Here is a 25,864-nt window from a genome sequence, read left to right as displayed (position 1 = left end):
ATCACAAGCTTGCGTAATCCGTCTCGTTCGACGGATGTTTAAAAAAGTGGGCTCGACTCCGTACGTACTTGCGTGCCTGCCGGAGCCCTACGCAAGGACGGATAATGGCGTTGCGTGTCTCCGCACTGACGCAGACGGAGAAGCATAAATCAGGCTTAAGATCCTCCTGCGCCGGTGTACTAGTTTATTCTAGTCCGAGCTACTGCTAGGCCTGGACCTCTCTCCCCCTGAGTCTGAGATCAGTGGACTCAGTGGTCTCCTTTAAACTCACCTGTTCAGGCTTTGGTGGGACCTTCATCACCACCCTCTCCTTGTTCTGCCCTTATTCCGCCTTTCCTGGGATCCACCGATTTCCCTCTTTCCCTTTCCTCATATTTTTAAAATAACAAAAATTTATCACATTCTTATGATATTTTAAAAATATTTCTTAAAATCTCATTTTTTTATGTTGTTTTTGTGGAGCACCTTGTGATTTTTATCTTGGAGGCGCTGTATAAAATGAATTAGATGCTTCTGTTTGGTCCAAAGAACAATTATATGTTACGGTGGAACAATTTTAAACAAGAAAAGTGTAGTTTCACTCATTTTTTTTCTAGATGTTTTGATTTATTTCCCACAAGAATCCAGCTGGATCTAAATGACGTTTCAAGCACAGATGAAAGTGTTTGAAAACAACCGTGAAAAGAGAGTTCTTACTTCTTCATCTGTAAACTTTTCTCTTCGTGAAGCTGATTCCTGAGGCTGCTGGGGTCTCCTCATTCATGAAGCAACACTGGCTCATTCCCGGAGCTGCTGGTCAAAAACAACACACACACACACACACACACACACACACACACACACACACACACACACACACACACACACACACACACACACACACACACACACACACACACACACACACACACACACACACACACACCGGGATTCCTCGTGTCCATAACTCAGGCGCCACCGCCGTGAGCGTGGAGGACGACAGGAGGCGCACCGCACCGCACCGCACCGCGCGCGCCGCGCCGCACAGCAGCGGCTCGACACTGCCACTGCAGCCGCTGCTGCGGAGGACACCGGTGGCTCTCTCCACATCCCACATAGAGGAATGGCTTCGGATCAGACCTCATGGGCTCTACTCACGCGCACGATGCGCCCCTGAACGTCCGCCTGTCCGTGCGCGTCCGCCAGTCTAGCCGCGGATTGCTGCATTGCTGTTTTTCCAGGTGTTGTGTGTGTGTGTGTGTATGTGTGTGTGTGCGCGCGCGCGTGTTGTAGACTAGTGTAATTCTCTTACGGATCGTTCTGAGCCGAGAACGGAGTCTGATGTCACATGTGCTTCATCGGAGGAGACGGGGCGTCTGCGAGCCGGATTCTGTGGAGGATGCTGCGGCAAGTGATTCACAGAGGGCTCAAGGCTTCCTTCTACTGGCTCGGGCTGTTCGTCAGCAGGCACCCCGTCTTCTTCCTCACCGTGCCCGCCGTGCTCACCATCATCTTCGGTTCCACCGTGCTGAGCCGATTCAAGCCGGAGCGGGACCTGGAGGTGCTGGTGGCCCCGACCCACAGCCTGGCCAAGATCGAGCGCAGCCTGGCCAACAGCCTGTTCCCCATCGACCAGTCCAAGCACAAGCTGTACTCGGATCTGCACACGCCGGGCAGATACGGCAGGCTGATCCTGCTGGCCAAGTCCGGGGGGAACATCTTGGAGCTGGTCGACCAGGTGCTGGAGGTCCACAAGCAGGTGCTGGACCTGCGCGTCAACTACAAGGGGTTCAATTTCACGTTCGCGCACCTGTGCGTGCTGAGCCACCGGGACAAGCGCTGCCTGCTGGATGATATCATCAGCATCTTCGAGGACATCCGGCAGGCTGTGCTGTCTAACAGCAGCTTCCACAAGGTGCCCCTGAGCTACCCCAACACCACGCTAAAGGTGAGCAGCCGCTGCATGCATGCCGGGCTCGTGCGCGCCTCACGCACGCGCGTGAAGGCTTACCGTCAGAGCTTGCCATTATTTGTGAATGAACGGTGTGTGTGTGTGTGTTCGTCGCAGACTGCTGCATCCATCAGACGGGTTCCCACCGCTCCGCCTCCCTATTGCCGCAGGTGGAGCAAGTGGCTGCATGTTGCACCGCACGCGCGCGCACGTACGCACACGCACGCACGCACGCACAGGGACATCCTGGGCTTCTTAACCACCCCCTCCCCCCGCTTGCAGGGTCTCCCTTCCTCTCTCCTGACATGGCCACCGTGCAGCTGCTGTGTATTCTCCCTGATCTGAGACCCGCAGCTTCTCTAGATCGAGGGAGTCAGCAGCAGCTGCTGCTGGGGCACAGATGTGCAGCGGTGCGTCTGATCAGGTGTTTGTGATGGAGGTCTGAACCTGAAAATCCTCCACAAACATGAGTCCCAGCCTGGAGAAGCTGAGGCAGCATGCAGAGGAGGACAAGCTCGGTCTGATGAAATGCTCTGTTAAAGGAATGCATGTCTTTATGTGGTTGTGTTGCAAAACATCTGGTGATCACAAAGATCCCATCCGAAGCTTAAAAATCTTATTTCTCAAGTTTGTGAATGCATCACAGCAAGCAGTGATTCTGCAGATGATGTTTGATGCACCCGTGCTAGTTTTAGTTGTTTTGTTCCAAAAATGTATTTTTTTTCATATTTTAAAATATGTAAAATATTATAAGATCACTTAAAAATGAAGAATCTTGAAGTTAAAGTTAAAACTATTATTGCATATGAGCAGAAGCCAGGAGAGACGTCAGCTGACTGAATACCACGCTGTTTCTGTTTTATTGATCTCCAATGGCTGTTTGTCAGGATCTATAAACACCAGCTGGCGACGTTAAAGGACCCAGCCTTACTTATAAACAGCGTTTCAAATGCTGTTTACAAGCAAGTAGAAAAACGTGACTGGAGGCAGCTCGATGAGGAGTTTGGACCTTTTTGACCACCTGACTGGTGAGCAGAGGTGGGAAGTAACATTTACTTCAGTTACTGTAATTTATTCTTTTTTGTGTTTTTATACTTTTTCAAAACATTTCTTGAGTTTGTAAATTTACTTTTAATTGTGTATTTTAAAGGATTTTTACTTTGATTCCTTTTCAGTCAACACATTGTCACACCCGAGTAAAAAATACATTTAATGGTCTAATAAATGAAAAGTTTTGTGCTGTGGAAAGACATCAACAGGCCAGAATGAGACATCGGCAGGAGGGCGGAAGATGGCGGCATGCCAGCTAGACCTAAACACGGAAGTGCCGAGGTGACGCGGTTAGTTCTAGTAACGCCTGAGTGACCAAAGTGTTTTCTGACAGAATGGTCATTAAAGGGGAAGAGCAAGGAATGCTACTGATTCCAGTTGGAGGATAACGATCTGTAAAGTTGATGTCAGAGGTACAGGCCGGTCTACAGGCTGGTCTAGAGGGTAAATGAAGGAAAAATACTTTGAGATTTATATCTGTTGTATTTTTGCACTGCTCAGAAGAGGCCGCCCTCAAGCTGTCAAAAAGTAACTGAGTAACTTAAACTTTAAGTACATTTAATTTAGGCAACTTTTTTATTTTTACTTGAGTAAATTCTAAGACAGTCACTTGTACTTGAGTAAAAGTATTAGTACTTTTACTTACCAATAAGTAGAACCTTCTAGACTTTTTTCCAGCTCTGCTGAAGAGGAACAACTCAAACTGCGGGAAGAGGAGACGAGTTCCTTGTAGTTTTGTTTTAAATCAAAGTAAAAGTGAAACTAACACCGATGTTTATCTGAGAAACACAGTTTAGCACTTCTGGCCCTCCCAGTGGGAATGTCTGACAAGAATAACTCCCCTTTTCCGTGTTTAAAACACAACATCTGATGGAAATGAGTAAAACGTAGAAAGTCAGAGGTCAGAGGTCACAGGAAGGCAGCAATCCTCTCTGGCTGTGGGTCCATCTGAAAAAATGAATGCTCTCTTCTGATTAGTCTTCTTCCACCTAACCACAGGATTCCAGACCGATGGGGTTTGGCACGGCAGCAATACGCTCTGGTCCTGACTCCTCCCACACCAGCCATTAGCTCATCAGTACTGCAGGATGTAAACTCATGTTCTCTGAGCTGAGGCTGTTCAGGATTCTTCAGCTGTTGTAATTATTTAAAGTTTTCATGTGGAAATATTTTTGAAAATAGCAGAAATATTCTTTTAAAGGGACCATAAGGAAGTTTAACAACCAGAACATGTTTAGAAATGTAAAATGTCTTCCTCATCCATTCTCCTGCAACGCTCCAGTCCTATCGAATGATCCCTGGGATTTTTACTGGGATTGCCTCTGTATTCCTCAAATTGTTAATGGATAGATATAACTGAGTATCGTCAGCATAACAGTGGAAGTTTACCCTATGCTGTCTAATGATTTTACCAATTGGAAGTATATATATATATATATATATATATATACATAATAAAAATAATTGGTCCAAGCACTGAACCCTGTGGTACTCCACAAGTAACCCTGGAGTATGAAGATTTGTCATGTACGTTTACAAAATGAAATCTGTCAGACAGGTAGGATTTAAACCAGCCTAACGCTATTCCTTTGATCCCTACAACATGTTCAAGTCTTTCTAATAGAACATTGTGATCAACTGTGTCAAAGGCAGCACTGAGATCTAACAAGACTAGAACAGACAAGATTCTTATCTGAGGCCATGAGGATATCATTTGTAACTCTCACTAATGCAGTTTCAGTGCTGTGATACTCTCTAAAACCAGACTGAAATTCCTCAAACAGATCATTAGTGTTTAAATGCTCACATACTTGGATGGCCACTATTTTCTCCAGGACTTTGGATAAAAATGGAAGGTTAGATATTGGTCTATAATTCATTGGGTCATCTGGATCCAGAGAAGGCTTCTTAAGTAAAGGTTTGATTACAGCAACCTTAAAATCCTGTGCTACATATCCATTTACTAAGGATAGATTGATTATATCTAGAATGGGGGCAGTAACCAAAGGAAATGCATCTTTAAATAATTTGGTTGGGATTGGATCCAAAATGCAAGTTGAAGGTTTAGATGAAGCTAATATTTTTGATAACTCTGAAAACTCAACTGGATCAAAACGGTTCAAGCACAGATGAGGTTCTACAGTTACCTCTGATGCTGCCTCACTTACTGAGGAAGAATAAATCGCATTAGGGAGGATGCTAAAGATTTTGTTTCTAATAGAATTAATTTTACTCGTGAAAAATCCCATAAAGTCATTGCTACTGAGGGCTAAGGGAATAGATAGTTCAGAGCTATGATTCTGTGTAAGTTTGGCAACTGTACCAAAAAGAAATTTAGGATAATTCTTATTATCCTCAATTAGCGATGAAAAATATGCGGTTCTAGCTTGTCGATGCTTATTTTTATAAAGCACAAGACTATTTTTCCAGGATAAGTAGGACTCCTCCTGGTGGGTAGAGTAACATGTTCTCTCCAATTTTCTAGAGTTTTGTTTTAAAGTTCGTAAATGAGAATTAAACCAGGGAGCCAACCTCCTGTGCTTAATTACCTTCTTTAGTGAAATTTACTTTCATGTCTCGAGAAGTCAGTTATAAAAAAACTCAAAGGTTATCAGAAAGTGGTCCGAGAGGACTGGATAATGTGGAAAGATCATTATTTCATCACACTCTATGCCATAAGTCAGCACAAGGTCTAATGTTGATGCAGGAGTGGGTGGAGCTATGTATTCTTTGAGTAAAATCAATTGAGTCTAAGATATTACTAAAGGCTACATTGAGGCTATCATTTTCAATGTCCACATGAATATTAAAATCCCCCACTACAATGACCTTATCAGTATTTAGCACCAAATCAGATAAAAAATCAGAAATCTGATCTAAAAACTCAGAGTAAGGGCCTGGTGGATGATATAAAACTACAAACAAGAGTGGTTTTACAGTTTTGCTATCTGGATTAGGCCAGAACCGTCACCTTATCATGGTGGAGGAGTTTAAGTGCCCTAATCGTCCTAGGAGCTATGTTGTCTGGGGCACTTTGTGCCCCTGGTAGGGTCTCCCATGACAAAAAGGTCTTAGGTGAAGGGTGAGACAAATAACGGTTCAGAGGATCTTTCATGAATGTAAATTCAAAGAGTCGGAGTACCCGGCCCGAAAGGTTACCAGGGTCCCACCCTGGATCCAGGCCTGAGGTTGGGGCCCGTGAGCGAGCGCCTGGTGGCCGGGCTTTCGCCCATGGGGCCCGGCCGGGCCCAGTCCGAACCGGATATGTGGGCTCATCCAACTATGGACCCACCACCCGCAGGAGGAACATGAAGGGTCCGGTGCAGTGTGGATCGGGTGGCAGACCGAGGCGGGAGTCTTGGCGGTCCGATCCCCGGACAACAAAACTGGTTTTTGGGACATGGAACGTCACCTTGCTGGCGGGAAGGAGCAGGAGCTTGTGGCAGAGGTTGAGCAGCACCGGCTAGATATAGTCGGACTCACCTCGACACATAGCATTGGCTCTGGAACCCAAGTCCTTGAGAGGGGTTGGACACTCTCCTTTGCTGGAGTTGCTCCGGGTGAGAGGCGGAGGGCTGGGGTTGGCTTTTTGTTAGCCCCAAGACTCTCTGCCTGTGTGTTGGGGTTTACCCCGGGGGACGAGAGGGTAGCTTCCCTGCGCCTTCGGGTCGGGGAATGGGTCCTGACTGTTGTTTGTGCTTATGGGCCAAATATCAGTTCAGAGTACCCACCCTATTTGGAGTCCCTGGGACGAGTGCTAGATAGTGCTCCATCAGGGGACTTTATTGTCCTGCTGGGGGACTTCAATGCTCACGTGGGCAATGACAGCTTGACCTGGAAAGGTGTGATTGGGAAGAACGGCCCGCCTGATCTGAACTCGAGTGGTGTTTCGTTATTGGACTTCTGTGCAAGCCACAGTTTGGCCATAACGAACACCATGTTCGAATATAAGGATGCCCATCGGTACACTTGGTACCAGGGCAGCCTAGGTCGCAGGTCGATGATAGACTTTGTAGTCGTATCATCTGACCTGCGGCCGTATGTTTTGGACACCCGAGTGAAGAGAGGAGCTGTCAACTGATCGCCACCTGGTGGTGATTTGGATCAGATGGCAGGGGAACATGCCGCGTAGACCTGGCAGACCCAAACGCATAGTGAGGGTCTGCTGGGAACGCCTGGCAGAAGAACCTGTCAAGACGGTCTTCAACTCCCACCTCCGGCAGAGCTTTGACCACGTCCCGAGAGCAGTGGGGGACATTGACTCCGAGTGGGCCTTGTTCCACTCTGCGATTGTTGAGGCGGCTGTTGCTAGCTGTGGTCGCAAGGGAGCCGGTGCCAGTCGTGGTGGCAACCCCCGTACCCTCTGGTGGACACCAGGGGTTCGGGGAGCCGTGAGGCTGAAGGAGGAGGCTTACAGGGTGTGGCTGGTCTGTGGGTCTCCGGAGGCAGCAGACAGGTACTGGATAGCCAAGCGGGGTGCAGCAGTGGCAGTTGCCGAGGCAAAATCTCGGGCATGGGAGGAGTTTGGTGAGGCCATGGAGAAAGACTATTGATCGGTCCGGGAACGCCTTGGGGTCCTACCGGAGGAGCTGGTGGAGGTGGCCGGGGAGAGGACGGTCTGGAGCTCCCTAGTTGGGATGCTGTCCCCGCGACCCAGACCCGGATAAGCAGAGGAAGTCGACGACGACGGCTATCTGGATTAGGAAAACTAAGAATAAGATGTTCAAAAGAACTGTAACTATTACCTGGTAAGGGATTGATTAATGGGTCTGAATGAAAAATGGTTGCTACTCCTCCTCCTCGCCCTGTATTTCGAGCAATATGATTTAAATAATTAGAAGGAGTTGACTCGTTTAAGCTAACATAGTCCTCTTGCTGCAGCCAGGATTCTGTGAGAGAGAGCAAAGAAATCTGATTATCACAAATCAAGTCATTAACTAACAAAGTCTTGGAAAAAATATACATAATGTTCAATAACCCACATTTAATTTTTCTAGTTTTCTGCTCAGTTGAATTTGTTCTAATATTTATGAGATTTCCATGATTTGCTTTATTAAGCCTGATATTTAATCTTTGTGGTTTTGGCCGTGGGCAGGACACTGTCTCTATGGGGTAGTGGGTGGGTAACAGTACAGAAGCTGCAGAGGGGTGTGTTAAACTACGACTCTGCTTCCTGGTCTGGACCCTGGGTTGTCATGGAGGACTAATAAAACTGGCCATGTTCCTAGAAAGAAGAGCTGCTCCATCCAAAGAGGGATGGATGCCGTCTCTCTGCATCAGACCAGGTTTTCCGCACAAAGTTTTCCAATTATCAATGTAGCCCACGTTGTTTTCAGGACACCACCTAGACAGCCAGCGGTTGAAGGACAGCATGCGGCTAAACATGTCGTCACTGGTCCGATCAGGCAGGGGGACAGAGAAAATTATGGAGTCCGACATTGTTTTGGCAAACTTACACACCGAAGCAACATTAATGTAAGTGACGTCCGATTGGCGTAACCGGGTGTCTTTACCGCCAGCGTGAATAACAATCTTGAGCCCTTTTCAGACAGACATTCTGGAACATTTGCGGACAATTCAATCCGGTTTTTAACCGGAACTGTGCTTTCAGACACACCACTTTTGTACCGGAACTTGTCCTTTCGGCTGAGTTCACACAGCAGGGAAAAGTTCCAGATGTCTGACGGCTGCGGGGGGTGGGGTGGGAATCGGACTTATGTTAAGAAGAAGAAAATATCATTTCTATAGCGCCTCTCAAGATAAAAATCACGAGGCGCTTAAGCATAATTCTGCGCACACGAAGACGCACAAGAGAACTGGATGATGAAGCTCAATGGTTAAAGGAATCACTGAAGCGGTGTGAAGCGCTCCGTCGCGGGTCTAGGCGGTACCGTAGGAGGCGAGCTGCCGTGGTTCGCCGCATGCTACAACAGCGGGCCATCTAGGTGCGCACAGCGTCCCCCGGTCCCCTCCTCCTCCCCCTCCCTCTTGTCCGGAACTTTACCTCACCAGTCTGAAGCAGCCACCCTGTCCGTAACAAGTCCGGACCTGTTACTAGGGGCTTCGTCCGGATAAATTTCGGAACAAGTTATCCGGATGTTTGTATTCAGACAGAAAGGTCTTACGGACAGATTCCGGAACATTTCCGTTTTTCATGGCCTGTCTGAAGGGGGCTTTACTGTATTTACGCTTATCCTTAGCCAGCAGTTTCAGATAAGATTTAATGTCGCCCGCTCTGGCCCCAGGTAAACATTTAACTATGGTTGCTGAAGTCTCTAATGCCAAGCTTCTGACTATGGAGCTGCCAATGATCAGAGTCGGCCTGTCGGTGGGTGCGTCACTGAGCGGGGAAAATCAGTTTTTTTTTCTGTGTCCTGTCTGGTTGCAAAGCAAACAGAATTGATGTCTGAATGCTGGTGACAAGCCTTACAGATTTACTCTCAGGTGGAGCATCAAAGCGTCTGCTTTTAATGTCACGCCTGATACTTAAAACTTTATTGCTATTGTTTTTTGACTGCTTTTTAACACAGAGACAGAGGTGAAAGAGAAAGGAAGAGACAAAGGGGGAGGGGGGGTCCAAAAAAATAAACAATCAATGATGAACAGGAGTCTGCTTCTAGACCTGCAGAAAGAGAAAACAACACACAACAATACAACAGGAGCAAGCTATCATTGCGTCAACCTGATGAGGAAATACAAAATCAACATCGTTTAACTGAACAATCACACGATAATAAATCACGGTGCATTTAGTGCCAACCACAGCCTTTAGACGTGTGTTGAAAATGCCCAAGTCTATACTTATGAGAGCACCATGTGCGTACTTACGCTTGTATATGTAAGGTTTCTCTATAGGAGCGTCCAATAGAGAGTGTGAGGGTCCACCAATCCGCCCCCAAAGATGTGTAGGAGACTTACAAAAATGCATGCCGGACACCCACTCATGCTCCCCATACACACCCTCTTCACTCTGGTCCTGCTGCACAAAGGGTACAACCATTACCAGTTCCCAGAGTAACTAAACATCCGACACAGAGAGCAAGAGATAGGAGACGGAGAAGCAGAGACAGAAGTAGCCGTAGCCGTGCTGAGGCTAAGCTAACTGGGCGAGCAACCCGTTCAACACCAAATAAACTGCCTGCGAACTGAAATGGTTCCCTAAAAGCTAGATGGAACAATAGAAAATGTGTGCTTTAGCATGCTTGTGTGCTACAATAACTCAGACATATCCTAGTACAGAGAAATTTAATCCATTTTAGCGAGCCACAAACACCGAACAGCTACACAGAGTGCAACACTGAAAAAAGGAAGTGACGATGCCAGCAGCAGGTCCCCTGAATCAGAAAAAAACCTTGTTGCCGGTGTTGAAAGGGAGTTTAATGTTCTTGTTGTTTTGCTGGAGGTTGCACTTCCAGAGATTTTTTATCCTAATGGACATCCGTTGGTAAGGGCTTACTCGAACACAAGCGTAGCACACATGCTTCAAATGATTTTGGAATGTACTGCCCCCTATCGCCAGGGAAAATACACACTGTCACTTTAAAGAGACACAAATATTTGGCTGAATGTGCCAGTGTGTGAATGTGTGTGGGTGAATGACTGTGTTGTGAAGCACCTTGGGGGTCTGTGATCAGTTACCATTTTAAAATGTAAATGAATGAAAACTCTCAAACATAAATGGGAACAAACAGGAAAAGCCCAATATCAGTGGCGATCCCGTCATGGTGACTCGGCTGTAGCTGTGTAAGGTCCCTTTAGTTGTTGTGTAAGAGGATCTAAATCCTAGTTAAAGTTTGTGATGAATGTTTATGTTGAAGAGTCTTCTCACCAGATTCACAGACCTCAGTTTTCTCTGGGATGCCGTTGCAGCTGAATGCACATGCTGCTGCTGCTGATGGTCAATAGATGCTTCTGCGTCCTTTAAATTCGCCACTGAACATGATGAGATCCCTAGTTTGCCATTTAGATAGCTCTTAGTGGTTTATGTCTTTTGAAGCCTTGTCAGCTTTAGTGTTGGAGTCCTTGACGTTGTGTCTCCTGCTGTCCTCTCCCTCGGCCTCCTGCCAGTTAGAAACATTTGCTCTCAGAGTTTAAAGAGAGAGGGAGTTTGATCCTGGGGTTCAGTCTGAGGATCACAGGAAGTGGTTGCACTGAAAACTGTTCACACACCAAGTTCTGAGATTAAGCCTGTTGAATGGGCATTGGACTGAGTGTGTGTGTGTGTGTGATAAGGGCTTACTTGTGCCATGGAGAAGCTCAGAGAGCTCGTACGGGGGCTGTTTTCAGTCACTGCCTCAGTGCCAACTCTTGGTCTGTCAGGCCACGCCTACTTTCGGTGCATTTTTCTCACTAGAGAGTAAAAACCTTCACATGGACGTTTTTAACTCCAGAAACTTTCTAATTCAATCATCGATTTAAAAAGTAAACAGTGTTCTGGTGATCACCGCAGCTCAGAGCTGTACAGTAATCAGACATCGCTGTAGGCCTTCAACACCAGAACGGGTGAATCTGGAGTTCACGTCTCTCCAACACCAGTAGTAGTTGTTCCTCCGTGAAGGCTCCGGCATCCTTCCTCCCAAACTCTCCATGTTCCTGAGTCCTCCTCGCCTGCCTATGAGCCGTCGGTACTAGTTAAATTGCCTGATTTCTCACACCTCATCCATGCCTTTGATGCCACAACTGGGATTTATTTCTGCTCTTGTAAAAGAGAAACTTTATACATTAAAGCATTTTTTGCTGAGCTGAACTTTAGTTCTGCTCCTTGGAGAAAATGCTTAAATTATTTTTCTGTTCCTCTGCTTTGTCTGCTGCATTTGAAGTTGTGTGATCTGTATAAGCTGCCAGGTAAATTAAAAATACATCAAAGAACACGGCGAGTGCAGTGAACAGGGCCAACCGTGTTGTGTGAGGCTTGGAAAAGGTGAACGTTATCGGCGTATGAATAATTAGCACAAAAGCACAGTGGTGGTGTCATCATATTTAGAAGAGACTCACTCACATCAGCAGCAGTTGTGTCATTTAATGGAGATTATAATTTATTAGATTACAATAATGTTTACTCACAAGGATCAGACATGAACAGACGGCGGTGCTATAAAAGCAGAGAAGAGCTGCTATGGGAGTCCAAACAGGAAGTCTGTGAATGAAAACCATGTTTTTGCTACTTGTGGATGTTAATAGTGACCTAAATTTAAGGCCAGTGTGACTTTAACAAAAACACATGAAATGGAAGAAGGCACGACCCTTCACAAAATAAACGTTGCTCAGTATACAACCTTCCTGTTGAAATACTATATTTCCGCATTTTCATGGTTGCAAGTGTGCGCCTCATTTTCAAGTCCAACCCTTTCCATTCTGACTCCAGCATTTCCAAACCAAGTTAAGGTACATAAAACGTGGTTTATGCTTGACGCATTCACTTTCCGCTTGGTGATGCGGCTCGCAGATGGAACACGCTTCACAACTCGCAGCGTTTATGGTTCATGCGGCTTGTCTCTGTGGTGAGCCAGTACTCTCCCAAACTGTAGGGGGCAGCATGGAGCTCTATGGCATGCATCCAACACTACACCATAGTAGAAGTAGAAATTACTGTTTACAACATGGCATTCCAGCATTTTTAACAGCGTCCTCATCTTTTCCGACAGTGCGAGCTATTTCTCTCCAAGAATTATTAACAACATGATGATCACGGTGATCTCTGAGAGCTGAATCATACAAATGTCTGTATTTACCAACCTCTGCCATACTAGTTCTTGCCAGTCCGCCATGTTTTTCTGCGTCCGACCGTCCGCGTGGTTGGAAAATTTCCTAGGTGCGCGGTGCGGAAAGTTTGGGCCGTGCGGAGACGCGGTTATTAAAATGACGCAAAATGACGCAACTTTTCCGCGCGGAGCCGTGCGAACCTCGCGGACGCGTCAAGCATAAACCAAGGTTAAGGCAACAGTATACGTTTCTACTACAGTACCACAAAGGTATGTTGTACTTTACATTGAATCAATGAGCTGATTTCTCTGGAAAAGGAAAACCTTTCTATTATGCGTACCTGTTCCCACATTATTAAATATTTGACAGTATGTATGGGCAAGTACAATAGTATATGTAGTATGTATAAAAGTATATGGGAGTACAGCTCAACCCAGTGGAAAGCCCCAACAGCATCAGTGTGCACTTTGGCGAAGGGTGTTACCCACAATCCATTGCTGCGTGGGAATTTTGAGATGATGGCAGCACAATGGCTTGAGTGCCCTTTATGAAAATATGTACTTTCAAGTTTAAGCACTGAGTAAAAAAGGAGTATTTTACAATTGTGTAAATGTATGATTACAATAGAAGAAGAAAAATTATTCGCAATTTTTGCATTTCACGATAAAAATCACGAGGCTCTTCACGAGAACAAAATAAAAATTTTTTTTGAGAAAATAAATAAAAACGAGAAAAAAAGGATACATTTAGATTAAAAATAAACAACAACATGTTTCTCTATTGGAAAGATGTACTACATGTCTGCTGAAAAATATGAACTGATAACAGTGCTGGTGTGTTTTTTTGGATACGACACACCCGTACTTTAAAGGGACCATATGGAAGTTGAACAACCAGAACATGTTTAGAAATGTAAAATGACTTCCTCGTCCATTCTCCTGCAACGCCCCGGTCCTGTACAGCGATCCCTGGAATGTTTTACTGTGGTTGCTTCTGTACTCCTGTAAAATCACAGAAAAAGAGCGTGCTGCTTCCCCAGTGCCTTCCAGAGGCAGCGTAATCCGTGATGATGTCATGCGTATTCACGCTCAGGCATAGCCTGTAGCATTTGCTGTCTGTAGCTTAGCGGCAGAGTGAGGGGCAGCGTTGCCAACTCAGCGACTTTGCCACTGTTCCTTAGCCTGGCCTGCCAGACTCCTCCTCTCTTTAATCCTGCACAGAGAAAGTCTGGGAACTCTCCTATTGAAATAGCCCCACCCCCTGAGAGTTCCAACTAAGCCAATCAGCACTGAGCAGCGTACGTCACACACCATAACGCTGAGTTTGTCATAAACATGGCGACTGAAGCGACGTTCGCTGCGGCTCTTTGCTCTGTTCTACCCAAGTTTCAGGCCCAGTTTTGTGCGTAAGCATGGGGGTGGGGGGTGCGCATGTCCACCTGTGTACTTGACAGTTCTGCATTCCTGACATTGAATGAAAGGCTGTAGTTTTATATATATTTTTTGTAAATAAAGACCCCCCCAGTCCTCATACCGGTTGTGTTCCCCGCACCTCTAAAGCCAAATATATGTCTCTGTGCATAAGGCAAGCTTCATAAAAGAGGCCCTGGTAGGTAATTTTTCATTTATCCCATATTACCTCAAAGGATGACACACACACACAGAGAGTAGATTGATTATTCGTAATTTCCATTACCCCGAATCGTTATGCGAGAGCTGGGCGCTGAAAACCCTTCCATGGAGCCAACCAGAAACCTCCCCCACTCTGCTCCAGACAAAGCCCTCAGCTCACCAGCTCTGCATGCCCGCATTCTCCACCAAAATGTTGGGTAATTTTTTACTTATCAATAACCCTTGAACCTGAAATAAACACACATCACGAAAGGGAGACATTTTACACTGATTTAGCCAAATGAGGGGGAGACCACCAATGACAGTAACCCTCTCCAGAGCTCGATGCCACGCGACTCCCCCTTTCTTCAGAGTTTCCAGTGGCTTTAATCAGCAAAGGATGGAGAAGGCGGGGCCTTCTCAAGTTACAGGTACACCCATCTCCTAGGGTTACCATGGTTACCACATTCCAGAGACTCTCTGGCCTCAGGCATTACAAATTTCACAGGAGCTCCTCAATCTCACAGAAAGAAAGATTCACAGACCAACCAACATGAACATTTAATAAAAATACCTAACAGGCCCCAGCACGGTGAGTTAACCCAGATCAGGAAGTTTTAGAAAACCTGTTTTGATTCAAAACTTTGATGCATAAAGTTAACCAGGAATGGAAAAGTAAGAAAAAACAGGTCCGCTTGCATTCCTTCCGTCTAAGATCTGCGTTCTCTTACGTTTTTGCAGAACGGCCGAGTGTCCTTCATCGGGCATCAGCTGGGTGGCGTGTCCTTCTCGCCCAACAGCCGTGACCAGCAGGTCAAGTTTGCCCGCGCTGTGCAGATCACCTACTACCTCCGTCATCATGGACCGGTGGTGCAGGACACCATTGCAGAGCGCTGGGAGAACGAGTTCTGCGCTCTGGTGAACAGGTTATCCACGGCTGAAGCTCCACATGCAACTGACAAGCTCCACATCCAGTCCCTCACTTCCTTCAGCCTTTGGCGGGACTTCCACCAGACTGGCATACTGGGCAAAGGGGAGGTCCTGGTCAGCCTGGTCCTGGTGCTCCTGGCTGCTACCATCTCCAGCTCCATGAGGGACTGCCTGAGAGGGAAGCCTTTCCTCGGCCTGCTGGGTGTGCTGACCATCTGCATTGCTAATGTGACGGCAGCAGGGATCTTCTTCATATCAGATGGGAAGTTTAACTCCACACTGCTGGGAATCCCGTTCTTTGCCATGGGTGAGTACTGGATGTGATTGACGGTTTGTGTGTTCGTGGTTGGGTGAGGGTCTGTCAGAGACTGACTCACAGCAGGATGCTTGGAGAGGAGGTTAGTAGAGTCCCAACAGGGATGCTGGCAGATCACTGTACACGAAGCTACAGACAGGTGTGTGTGTGTGAGTGTGTGTTGGGTTGTTTGGTGTATTTTTATTTGACTTTATGTTAAGTTCGGGTCAAGAAAACTTAAATGTTTAATAAAAGAATAAAATAGAAGAATTTGTTTTTTAAGAGAAAAGCAGAAACTGAAGATTTTGTTTTAATCCTGAACTCTGAAAACAAAAAAAACTATTTTTTAATTTAAAGTATATATTTGTGTTTAATTTCATAGACTTGTGCTGAGGTCAAAACGGTTCCTGGTATCAAAGTTTAACAGGGCCGAGAGACTCCTCTGAGTGAAAGCCTCAGTTCCACAGAGTGGTGATCAAACTGAGTCATCTCTAGTAAATCGTGTCTGTCGAAACGTTTATCAAGCCTCCCGCGGGCCGAACAATCAACCACACAGCAATAATCTGCTTCCCTTAACCCTCCAAACGGGGAAAAAGTTGAATTATACGCCAAATGGGCTGTTTGTTGTCTCACAATCCCGTGATGCAACACAAGAAGCATAAACACTGATGTTACAGAAGATCCTCCTGTAAATATCTGTGACCACGAGGCAGACAAGGACAGCCTGGAGGAAAAAGGATGGAAGGGAGGAGGTGGAGGGAGACCGAGAGGACTTGCTTAAGCTTTTGATTCCATCTGAAAAGCAGCAGATGTTACCACCTTCCTCTTGGGAAGGGCTCACCGAAACGCAGCAGGACCGACGCTACTTACTGAATCAGGAGCTGTCATGGGAGTCTAGCGCCCCCTGTTGACCCTTCAGTGCAGCATAAAACTGGATTTGTTTGGGTTTTCTGGATGTTTTCTGTGTCTCAGTGATTTTCCACAGGAAGCTACGTTTGAGTAGTCTCTGATGGGTCACCGATAGCCCTACAGAACAATCCACTGCCCAGAGAAATCCACCTGTGTTGTGCTGATCCAGCTGAACTGCGACAGGATCTCAGAACGTACGTTGAAGACTAAGTTCACTAAGGAACCGTGTACATTTATAAAATACGATCAGTCGCACGTTTAACCTGCAGAATGAACATGAAAACAGCCTCCTACACTGTCTCCTGCATTCGCCTCAGAGAGGAAAGAGATGGCGAAGCTCTAGGATTACTGCTCTACATTATTATTCTAGAAATGCTATCAGAGCTAGTGGTTGCTGCAAATGGTGTTCAGGCCAAACTGAGGTCCTCCTAGACGCTCACCCCCCCATTAAATCCTCTTGACGGCAGAGGATAAATGACCAAGTTTTAGACTAATCAGGGGAACCATGCTCTCAGGGGTAATGATCAGACATTCAGTTTTTTCAGAGTTCAACTGAAGGAAGTTATCTTCTAGCCAGCTGGTGATGGCTGATAGACACTCTAGTAATTCAGACAGTTTGTAGAACTCAGAATCCTTAAAGGAGCAGTACAGTTGAATATCATCTGCATATAGGTGATAAGAGACATTATGAAAAGAATCAAGTATCTCGCCAAGAGAGTGTATGTACAGTAGAAACATTAGTGGACCCAAAACAGAGCCTTGTGGTACCCCACAGAACAGATCAGTAGAATCTGACATGATGTGGTTTCTACAGACACCGTAACTTGTGTTAGAAAGGTACGATCTAAACCAGTCTAGAACAGTTCCAGAGATCCCCACCGAGTCACCAAGTCTGTTAATGAAGGTGTTGTGATCAACGGTGTCAAAAGCTGCAGAAAGATCTAACAACACTAACACTGTGAACTCCCCGTTGTCTGCAGCCATCATGATGTCACTGGAAACTTTAAGCAGAGCTGTTTCTGTTTAACGCTTCTCACCAAAACCAGACTGGAATTCATCTAAACTGTTGTGTAGTTCCAGAAAAGTAATCAGCTGATCTGCCACAACCTTTTCCAGTATTTTAGAGATAAAGGGTCCTTTAGAGATGGGTCTGTGATTTTTAGGCTGAGATGAGTCCAAACTTGTTTTTTAAGGATAGGATCAACATGCATGATTGAAAACAGATGGTACAGAGCCAGATTCAGAAGATTCAGCCAGATTAATGAAATCTACAATGCATGGGCCAATTTGGTCAAACATCCTGATGAACAAAGTAGAAGGAATTAAATCAGCAGGGCATGAGGTTGGGTTCATGTGTTTCATGTGTATGGTGAACCAGAGCTGTGTGTGTCATAATTCCCCTTTATCTGTTTCGTCAGAGTAAAATGAATCCACGATTCCTCTCAGCAGCCTAACTAGAGCACGTCTGGCCTGTGGTTGTATCGACGAAGCAGAGCGGCTGAGCACGGGCCAGGTGCTGCCACGTGCTTTTGGGCCTGCGTTAACATAAAGCTGCCTGTTTTTCTCGGCTTCCCCTGTGGATTGCTGCCGTGTCGCTTGCCAGTCGGCCAATTACTGTTGAGCCGAGCTCGTCGCTTCCTTCTCTCTCTGGATGTGTGATGGCTGGTAAAAGTGGAAAAGCAGGGAGAGGAGGATTGGGAGGGAGGTAGAGCAGCATTCACGTGTGTGGGAAGCTGTTCAGACCTGGACGTGGGAAAAGACCATCTGGGTTTAGTCTGATCGTAAAACTAATCAAATACCGATTCAGACACAAAACACGCAAAATGACACCAAACAAGTCAACTCTCAAGTCAGTGTGATTAGTGAAAATGACAGGAGATGTCAATGAAGCACAAGTGCATGGACTCGCTAAAGTTACGGTCACACACAAACACACGACAATAGCATTGAAGGAAAGTATCAGTCTGGGTTTAAATGTAGACAAATGTAGCTGCTGATCTACTAACCAGGGAGACGGGGGCTCTGTGCTGCTGATTGGACTGCAGCCTTTGACATCATGGGTAAGGAAATCCTTGTGTCACACTTGAAGGAACCGGTCGGCATCTTAGGCGCAGCACTAAGTGGGTTTAGATCCTACATCACCGACAGAAACTTCTCTGTTAGCATGGGTGCATTCTCCTCTTCTGTAGCTCTCCTTTCCTGCAGTGTTGCCCAAGGGTCCGTTCTTGGTAGGGATGTCCCGATAAAACTTTTTTCACTTCCGATACGATACAGATATCGCAGCCTTCAGTATTGACCGATACTGATATCAATCCAATACAATATCAGCACAAATCACACATACTTTTACCTATTTCATAGTGTGGAATGTATGAAAGGCCTGACCAAGTGATATCACTCAATCAGAAAACAGTTTTTTTTGGGATCCTGCTTCAAATGCACGATGAGGTTGGACGTATACATCTTCCCCGGTTCTGTTCTACCACGGGAAACTGGTGCATAACAAGTGTTGCGCTGAGCCAAGCTGTCTTTTTCAGACTTTAAAGAAAAGTAGGACCACATGGCCGACATTGTTCCTCGCTGCTTTGCTAGCACACACTGTTCCGATCACGTGGACTTTGCACGCTGGATCTGGGCGCTGCTGGACAGAATTGCTGGACTGGAATTAAAAGCGGAACGGACTGCTAACATTATAGAGTTTTGATGCAGTCCAATAAATTTACGATACAGTGTTTTTGGGCCGATATCAGTATCGGAACAAGACATCCCTAGTTCTAGGTCCACTTTTGTTTTCCTTTGTATATATTGCCTGTGGGGTTTATTATAAGGAACAGCCTGCTGGTCAGTATCAGAACTGCCTCCAATCACTCTTAAACATGCACTTCTATTCCTTGGTTTTTAGACTGTGACACTGTCCATGTATTTCTACATTCTCAAATATATTTTCATTTATGTTCTTCTGTTTTATTCTTGGACATTTCTTTATTCATTTACTCGACTACCTTGGCTAATGTCCTGCTCTGCCCTCATCAGTTTTATGGTCTTTCATGTTGTGTTTTATCTTAAAGAAGCACTTTGGTCAACAAGTTGCTGTTTTAATGTTCCATCCATCCATTTTCTTCACCCGCTTATCCTCAAGGGTCACGGGCAGCTGGTGCTTACCTCAAGCTTTCTCCAGGTATCCAGGCAGGGAACACCCTGGTCAGATTGCCAGTCCATCACAGACACACACAGAACAAACAACCAAGCATGCACACACACACACTCATAACTAAGGACGATTTAGAGAGACTAATGAACCCAACAGTCATGTTTTTGGACTGTGGGAGGAAGCTGGAGTACCCGGAGAGTACCCACGCATGCACAGGGAGAACATGCTAACTCCATGCAGAAAGACCCCAGGTCGGGATTTGAACCTAGGACCATATTGCTGCACGGCAACAGCGCTAACCACTGCACCACTGTGCAGCCTTGTTCAATATTCTAGATTCAAAGTGCCGCACTCTCATTGGCTAATGAATCCAGAACACCTGCAGAGGCTTTAGATGGTCTCTCAGTCTGGGCTGGATTACTGACATAAATGGACTTTTGCACCATGTTAATGTTTATCAGTTTCACCTGTTTCAATAATTTTTAAATAAAAAATATCTAATCTGGCCTCATTTTGTTTTTCTCGTAATCATAACAGCTATTGGGTTGGATGACTGTAGGGTTGAACTCCAGATTTCCCTTTAACGGGGACAAAGAATCTAAACCAACATTTTCTTGTTGTTTGTGAATAAAGACAGCTTGGGTGGTAAAACGTAGCACGCCAAAAAGCCAAAGCTGGGTGTGACCTACTTTTTATGTGAATTAGAAAGTTTAAAAATAACAGAGAAAAACTTATTTTCTTAGAAACCTCATAAAAACGTCACAATGTGGAGCCCTTCCTCCTCCAATCTGCCGTCTCCAGTGTCCGAGGCCTTCTGGTTTAAACCAACCAATCAGCAAGCAGCTCATTAGCATATTCATGTCCTGGCCAAGTGGGAGGGGTAAACCACTCTTCTCACAGCAAGGCTGATTTAAGGTTGGTTTATGTGTGACGCGTCTGCGAGGTCCGCACGGCGAAATTGCATCATTTTAACAACCACGCCCCTCCACCGCGCCTCCGCACGTCCCAAACTTTCCGCACCGCGCACTTAGGAAATTTGATAACCCCGCGGATGGTCAGACGCGGAAAAACATGGCGGACTGGCAAGAACTAGTACGGCAGAGGTTGGTAAATACAGACATTTGTATGATTCAGCTCTCAGAGATCACCGTGATCAACATGTTGTTAATAATTCTTGGAGAGAAATAGCTCGCACTGTCGGAAAAGACGAGGACGCTGTTAAAAAAATGCTGGAATGCCATGTTGTAAACAGTAATTTCTACTTCTACTATGGTGTAGTGTTGGATGCATGCCGTAGAGCTCCATGCTGCCCCCTACAGTTTGGGAGAATATTGGCTCACCGCAGAGACGAGCCGCATGAACCATAAACGCTGCGAGTTGTGAAGCGCGTTCCATCCGCGAGCCGCATCACCACGCGGAAAGTAAACGCGTCAAGCATAAACCAAGCTTTAGGGGGATTCGCATGACCTGTGTGAGGGCTCCTGGGACAGACGAAAGCCAAAAGAAACTTCTTTTGCACATTCTTGCTGTGTTTGTCTTCAAATTACATTTTTGGTTCTTTTTAAACACAGATAAGATTTTTCTTTACCTTTCTGACGTTTCGTTCACGGCTGCAAACATCTTCAGAGCTGACGCTGATGGTGGCGTCACTTCCTACTCTGTTTATCCGTCTTTCTGGGTTCCTGGTACTTGTGAGAAAGAAACAAGTCGAAAATACACAAGAGCAGCAAAACAAGAAGCAGAAAGCACAATAAAGAAGTCAGCCGTAACAGATCACTGCACAAGAGAAAACCATATAATGGACTCGGACGACACAAGGATCATAAACACCAAACAACAGAAATACAAAAGATGGATAAAAGAAGCCATAGAGATAAGGAGACGTGGATGTGGGACCATGAACAGGGACGATGGAGTTTACACGTTGGATCATGCATGGGACTGCATAGTCAGAGAGGGGAGAGCGGGCAGCAGAGGGCGACAACGTCCCCTGCTAGGAAGTGACGCCACCATCGGCGTCAGCTCTGAAGAAGTTTGCAGCCGCAAACGAAACGTCAGCAAGGTAAAGAAAAATCTTATCTGTGTTTAAAAAAGAACCAGAAATGGAAGCCAAAAGAAACTTTCTTATGCTCCTGAGAGATTCAAATATCTGATTTAGATTGCTGCTGAACGGCATTCTTTGTCCCTTCTAATAAGATTCAAAAGTCAGCTGAAGATCACACACTCCTCTCACTCATGTTCTCCTCACCAAACATGGTGCTAAGCACACCTGGGAAACAGGAAGTATACGCCTACTACTTTCTTAAAGGATTCTCTGTGACAACTGTCAGTGTTTGGGTTCCAACAAAACCCAGCATGTTACGTTTTCCACCATGACTGGTAACCGCTACAGAAACAGTGCGTCTGCTTTTATGCGACCATCTCGTTGTGCAGGTGTGTGGCGTTCCACCTGCGGTAGTCCAAGCTGAGATGTTTTCTGACACATCGGTCTGCATCTGTGACGCTGCTGCATGATGTACAAGCTGCTTCCCCTCTCTCTGCTGAGAGCTTTAACAGAATGATTTTTCCTTTTTCCTGCATGAGCGACGTAAATAGTGATGCTCAGTATTCACAGCCAGTCGTGCGCCACAGCTGTCTCTGCCACTGGTGAGAAGCCTAGTGGGAATGATGATCACATGGCAGCTCCTGTCTGTTTGATGATGTGGCCTAAAAAGTCCAGTTTCATTTGAAGCCTTTTTGATACATGATTAAATTTAAGAGCTGCTTTTATTCATGGTACAATTTCCTGTTTCCAGAATAAAGAGAGAGAGGTGAAGAAGGTCATACAAAAGCCTGAACAGGTGAGTTTAAAGGAGACCACTGAGTTCACTCATCTCAGGCTCAGGGGGAGAGAGTTCCAGAGTCTGGGGGCCACAGCAGCAAATGATCTGTCACCTTTGACCTTTAGCCTGGTGCTGCACAACCAGTGGTCTTTGGTCACTGGACCTCAGGGACCTGCTGGGGGTGTAGGGACTAAGAAGATCACCAATGTAAGATGGTGCTTGTCCATGTAAGGCCCTGTAGACCAGAACCAGGATCTTGAAATGAACCCTGAAGTTGACTGGCAGCCAGTGAAGCTGGAGGAGAAGCGGGGTGATGTGGGTGTGTTTGGAGGACTTGGTCAGAAGCCGAGCACAGGCGTTCTGAACCACCTGTAGACGGTTCAGGGAGGTTCTGCTCAGACACGTGAAAAGAGAGTTACAGTAGTCTAAGCGTGAGGAGATGAAGGTGTGGAGAACTGTCTCAAGTTCAGAGCGGGACAGAATGGGACTCAGCTTAGCAACGTTCCTGAGATGGAAGAAGGAAGAGCCAACAAGAGAACTGACATGAGAATCCAGGGTGAGAGCTGGGTCAAAGGTCACACCAAGATTCCTGACGGAAGGTTTGGTGTGAGAAGCAAGCTGACCAAGAGAGTCTCTGACTTTGGGAACCAGCTTGTCTGGGGCACAGATGAGGATCTCAGTCTTATCTTCATTCAGCTGAAGAAAGCTCCCACCATCCAGGTTTTGATAGAGTCTAAGCAGGTGTGTAACAGCTGCAGCTTAGACATCTCATGGGACTTAAAGGAGATGTACAGCTGGAGGTCATCTGCATAAAGATGGTAGGAGATTCCTTTGAAGGAGCTCAGGATGTGCTGAAGAGGAAGCAGATAGAGGAGGAAGAAGAGAGGCCCCAGCACAGAACCTTGTGGGACACCATGGGTAAGGGAGGTAGTGGAAGACCTAAACTTGGAGACGGCCACAGAAAAGGAGCACTCAGAAAGAAAAATGCCAAGTTGTTGAAAAATATCAGCAGCTTCTTAACATATAACCATAAAAATCAGGTCTAAAGTACATGGGAGCAGTTTAAGTCTCTGGGCGACGGCATATTGGATGCCATGTGTTGCTCCCTGGAAATATTTTAGTTATTGTAGTTGTAGCGTTGGCAAATTGAGTGCTTTAAGAGCTCAAGATATATATTACCTCTACTTATGACCAATAAGCTGTGATATTCTATTTAAATTAATTAATTAATTGTTTATCAAATAAATTCTTACTTTTATAAACCTGACTCTTTCCCGTATCAAAACGAAGTGTGTACAATTACTTAATAAAGCAAAACTCCTAGAATCTTCTGATGAATACAATAAAGACCAAGCAGGGTGGATATTTTATATTTATGTTTATGTTTATGTATTTAGCAGACGCTTTTGTCCAAAGCGACTTATCACTTCTCACATTGCCCATTATGATCGATGGAAGAGATGGTTTGAATTTCTTCTTTCTCTGTCTCCGTTTTGCTCCCGCTCTGCACCCACGCTTCTTGCGTGTTAGCTCATTTGGGATTTGTGGCTTCAAATGAGGTATTATTGCAGCCTTTCCAATGTTAATCAGCTGCTCCAGATTGTAAACCAGCTTGTTGCCATGGTTACGCATCATAACAAATAGTCAAAAAGTGAAAAAAGCTAAAAAGAATAGCAGTAAAAATCCTCCAAGCTTCACAGCACCAGAAACAGAAAAGTAAAGTGTCCAAAATAATACAGTTTTTCCTGAGAAACTAGAAGAACAAATGCCCAAGAAAAGGCAAAACTTACATATAGTCAACAGAGCTACTCCAACTTGCAGCCACCCAGAGCAGCGCAGTTCCGGTTATCTTTTTTTTATTTTATACATTTATATTTTCTGATGAAGTTCAATTATTGAAAGCAACTTTAGTTATTTTTGTTCAGGCACAGAAGTGACTAAAAAAGGTGATGCTACGTCACGAGAGAGGTTCTAAGTAGCTGGTGTGTACAGGTTGGTTTATGCTTGACGCGTCTGCGAGGTCCGCACGGCTCCGAGCGGAAAAGTTGCGTCATTTTGCGTCATTTTAACAACCACGCCCTTCCACCGCGTCTCCGCACGGCCCAAGATTTCCGCAACGCGCACCTCGGAAAATTTTTAACCACGCGGACGGACGGACGTGGAAAAACATGGCGGACCGGCAAGAACTAGTATGGCAGAGGTTGGTAAATACAGACATTTGTATGATTCAGCTCTCAGAGATCACCGTGATCAACATGTTGTTAATAATTCTTGGAGAGAAATAGCTCGCACTGTCGGAAAAGACGAGGACGCTGTTAAAAATGCTGGAATGCCATGTTGTAAACAGTAATTTCTACTTCTTCTATGGTGTAGTGTTGGATGCATGCTGTAGAGCTCCATGCTGCCCCCTACAGTTTGGGAGAATATTGGCTCACCGCAGAGACGAGCCGCATGAACCATAAACGCTGCGAGTTGTGAAGCGCGTTCCATCCGCGAGCCGCATCACCGCACGGAAAGTGAATGCGTCAAGCATAAACCAAGCTTAATGGTGTCGGTTCGTGCCCGCTGCTCCAGAGAGAACAAGCCCAAAAAATCAATGCAGCGTGGGGCAAATAAAGTAGCCAAACAGAAAACGGAGTCCTGTCTATTTTAAGAGTGCAACACATGTTTCCTCTACGTGAGGACAAAACACATTTACTGATTTGTAAAAAATTATTACAAAACTTTCACCAATAATAAACATGTTTGCTTTACTTCTTCACTCGCTGCCCGTGACGAAAGAGAATCTGATGTTCTTGTTATTTTGCTGGAGGTTGCACTTACAAGGATTTTTGACCCTAATGGTCATCCGTTGGTGAGGTCTTACTTGAACACAATAATAATCAGGGATGTGTATTGTTGAAATTCTGGCGATACGATACATATCACGATACAGGGGAGATGATACGATGTGTCACGATATATTGCGATACATTCAGTCAGACGTTACAAGCAATTTTTTTTTACTGAATTTATTGTAAGAATGTTCAATAAACAGTCCAAACTGATACGTAACATGTTTAACATGAGGTATATGAACCATGATGGAGGGATTTACATTTCAATGGTGGAAACAAAACCCGTTGCACACTGCTGCCAACTAGCGGGTGGCGAATGAATTGCACAAAATGAAAAGAAAATACACAAATGTTTGCATGTAAATTCTTTCAAGAATTAGATACACGGCTTTTGAATATCGATGTAATAATCGCAGGAAAAAATATCACGATATATTGCCATATCGATATTTTCTTACATCCCTAATAATAATGCTTGCAGTGATTCAGGTATTTACCGCCCACTATCACCAGGGAAAATACACACTTTCACTTTGAGCTGTTTATTTTTGAAATTAATGATTGAAACATATTTAATGTACGCAGCTTTACACACACACACACACACACACACACACACACACACACA

The 25,864-nt window shown here is 45.4% G+C and overlaps 1 protein-coding gene across 1 annotated transcript in view; it reads left to right on the top strand.

Annotated features, from left to right (window-relative positions):
• Positions 1 to 1,190: 1,190 nt before the first annotated feature.
• The window catches only part of ptchd4 (patched domain containing 4), a 41,018-nt gene continuing 16,344 nt past the window's right edge, over positions 1,191 to 25,864 (top strand). Inside the window, exons 1-2 of the mRNA XM_015975533.3 lie at positions 1,191 to 1,927; positions 15,034 to 15,529. Coding sequence (XP_015831019.3) covers positions 1,328 to 1,927; positions 15,034 to 15,529 — 1,096 coding nt within the window. The 5' untranslated portion in view covers positions 1,191 to 1,327. The remainder of the gene's footprint in view (positions 1,928 to 15,033; positions 15,530 to 25,864) is intronic.

Source organism: Nothobranchius furzeri, chromosome 2 (genome assembly GCF_043380555.1).
Source record: "Nothobranchius furzeri strain GRZ-AD chromosome 2, NfurGRZ-RIMD1, whole genome shotgun sequence".
Taxonomy (NCBI): domain Eukaryota; kingdom Metazoa; phylum Chordata; class Actinopteri; order Cyprinodontiformes; family Nothobranchiidae; genus Nothobranchius; species Nothobranchius furzeri.
This window is presented reverse-complemented; position numbering and strand designations above follow the sequence as displayed.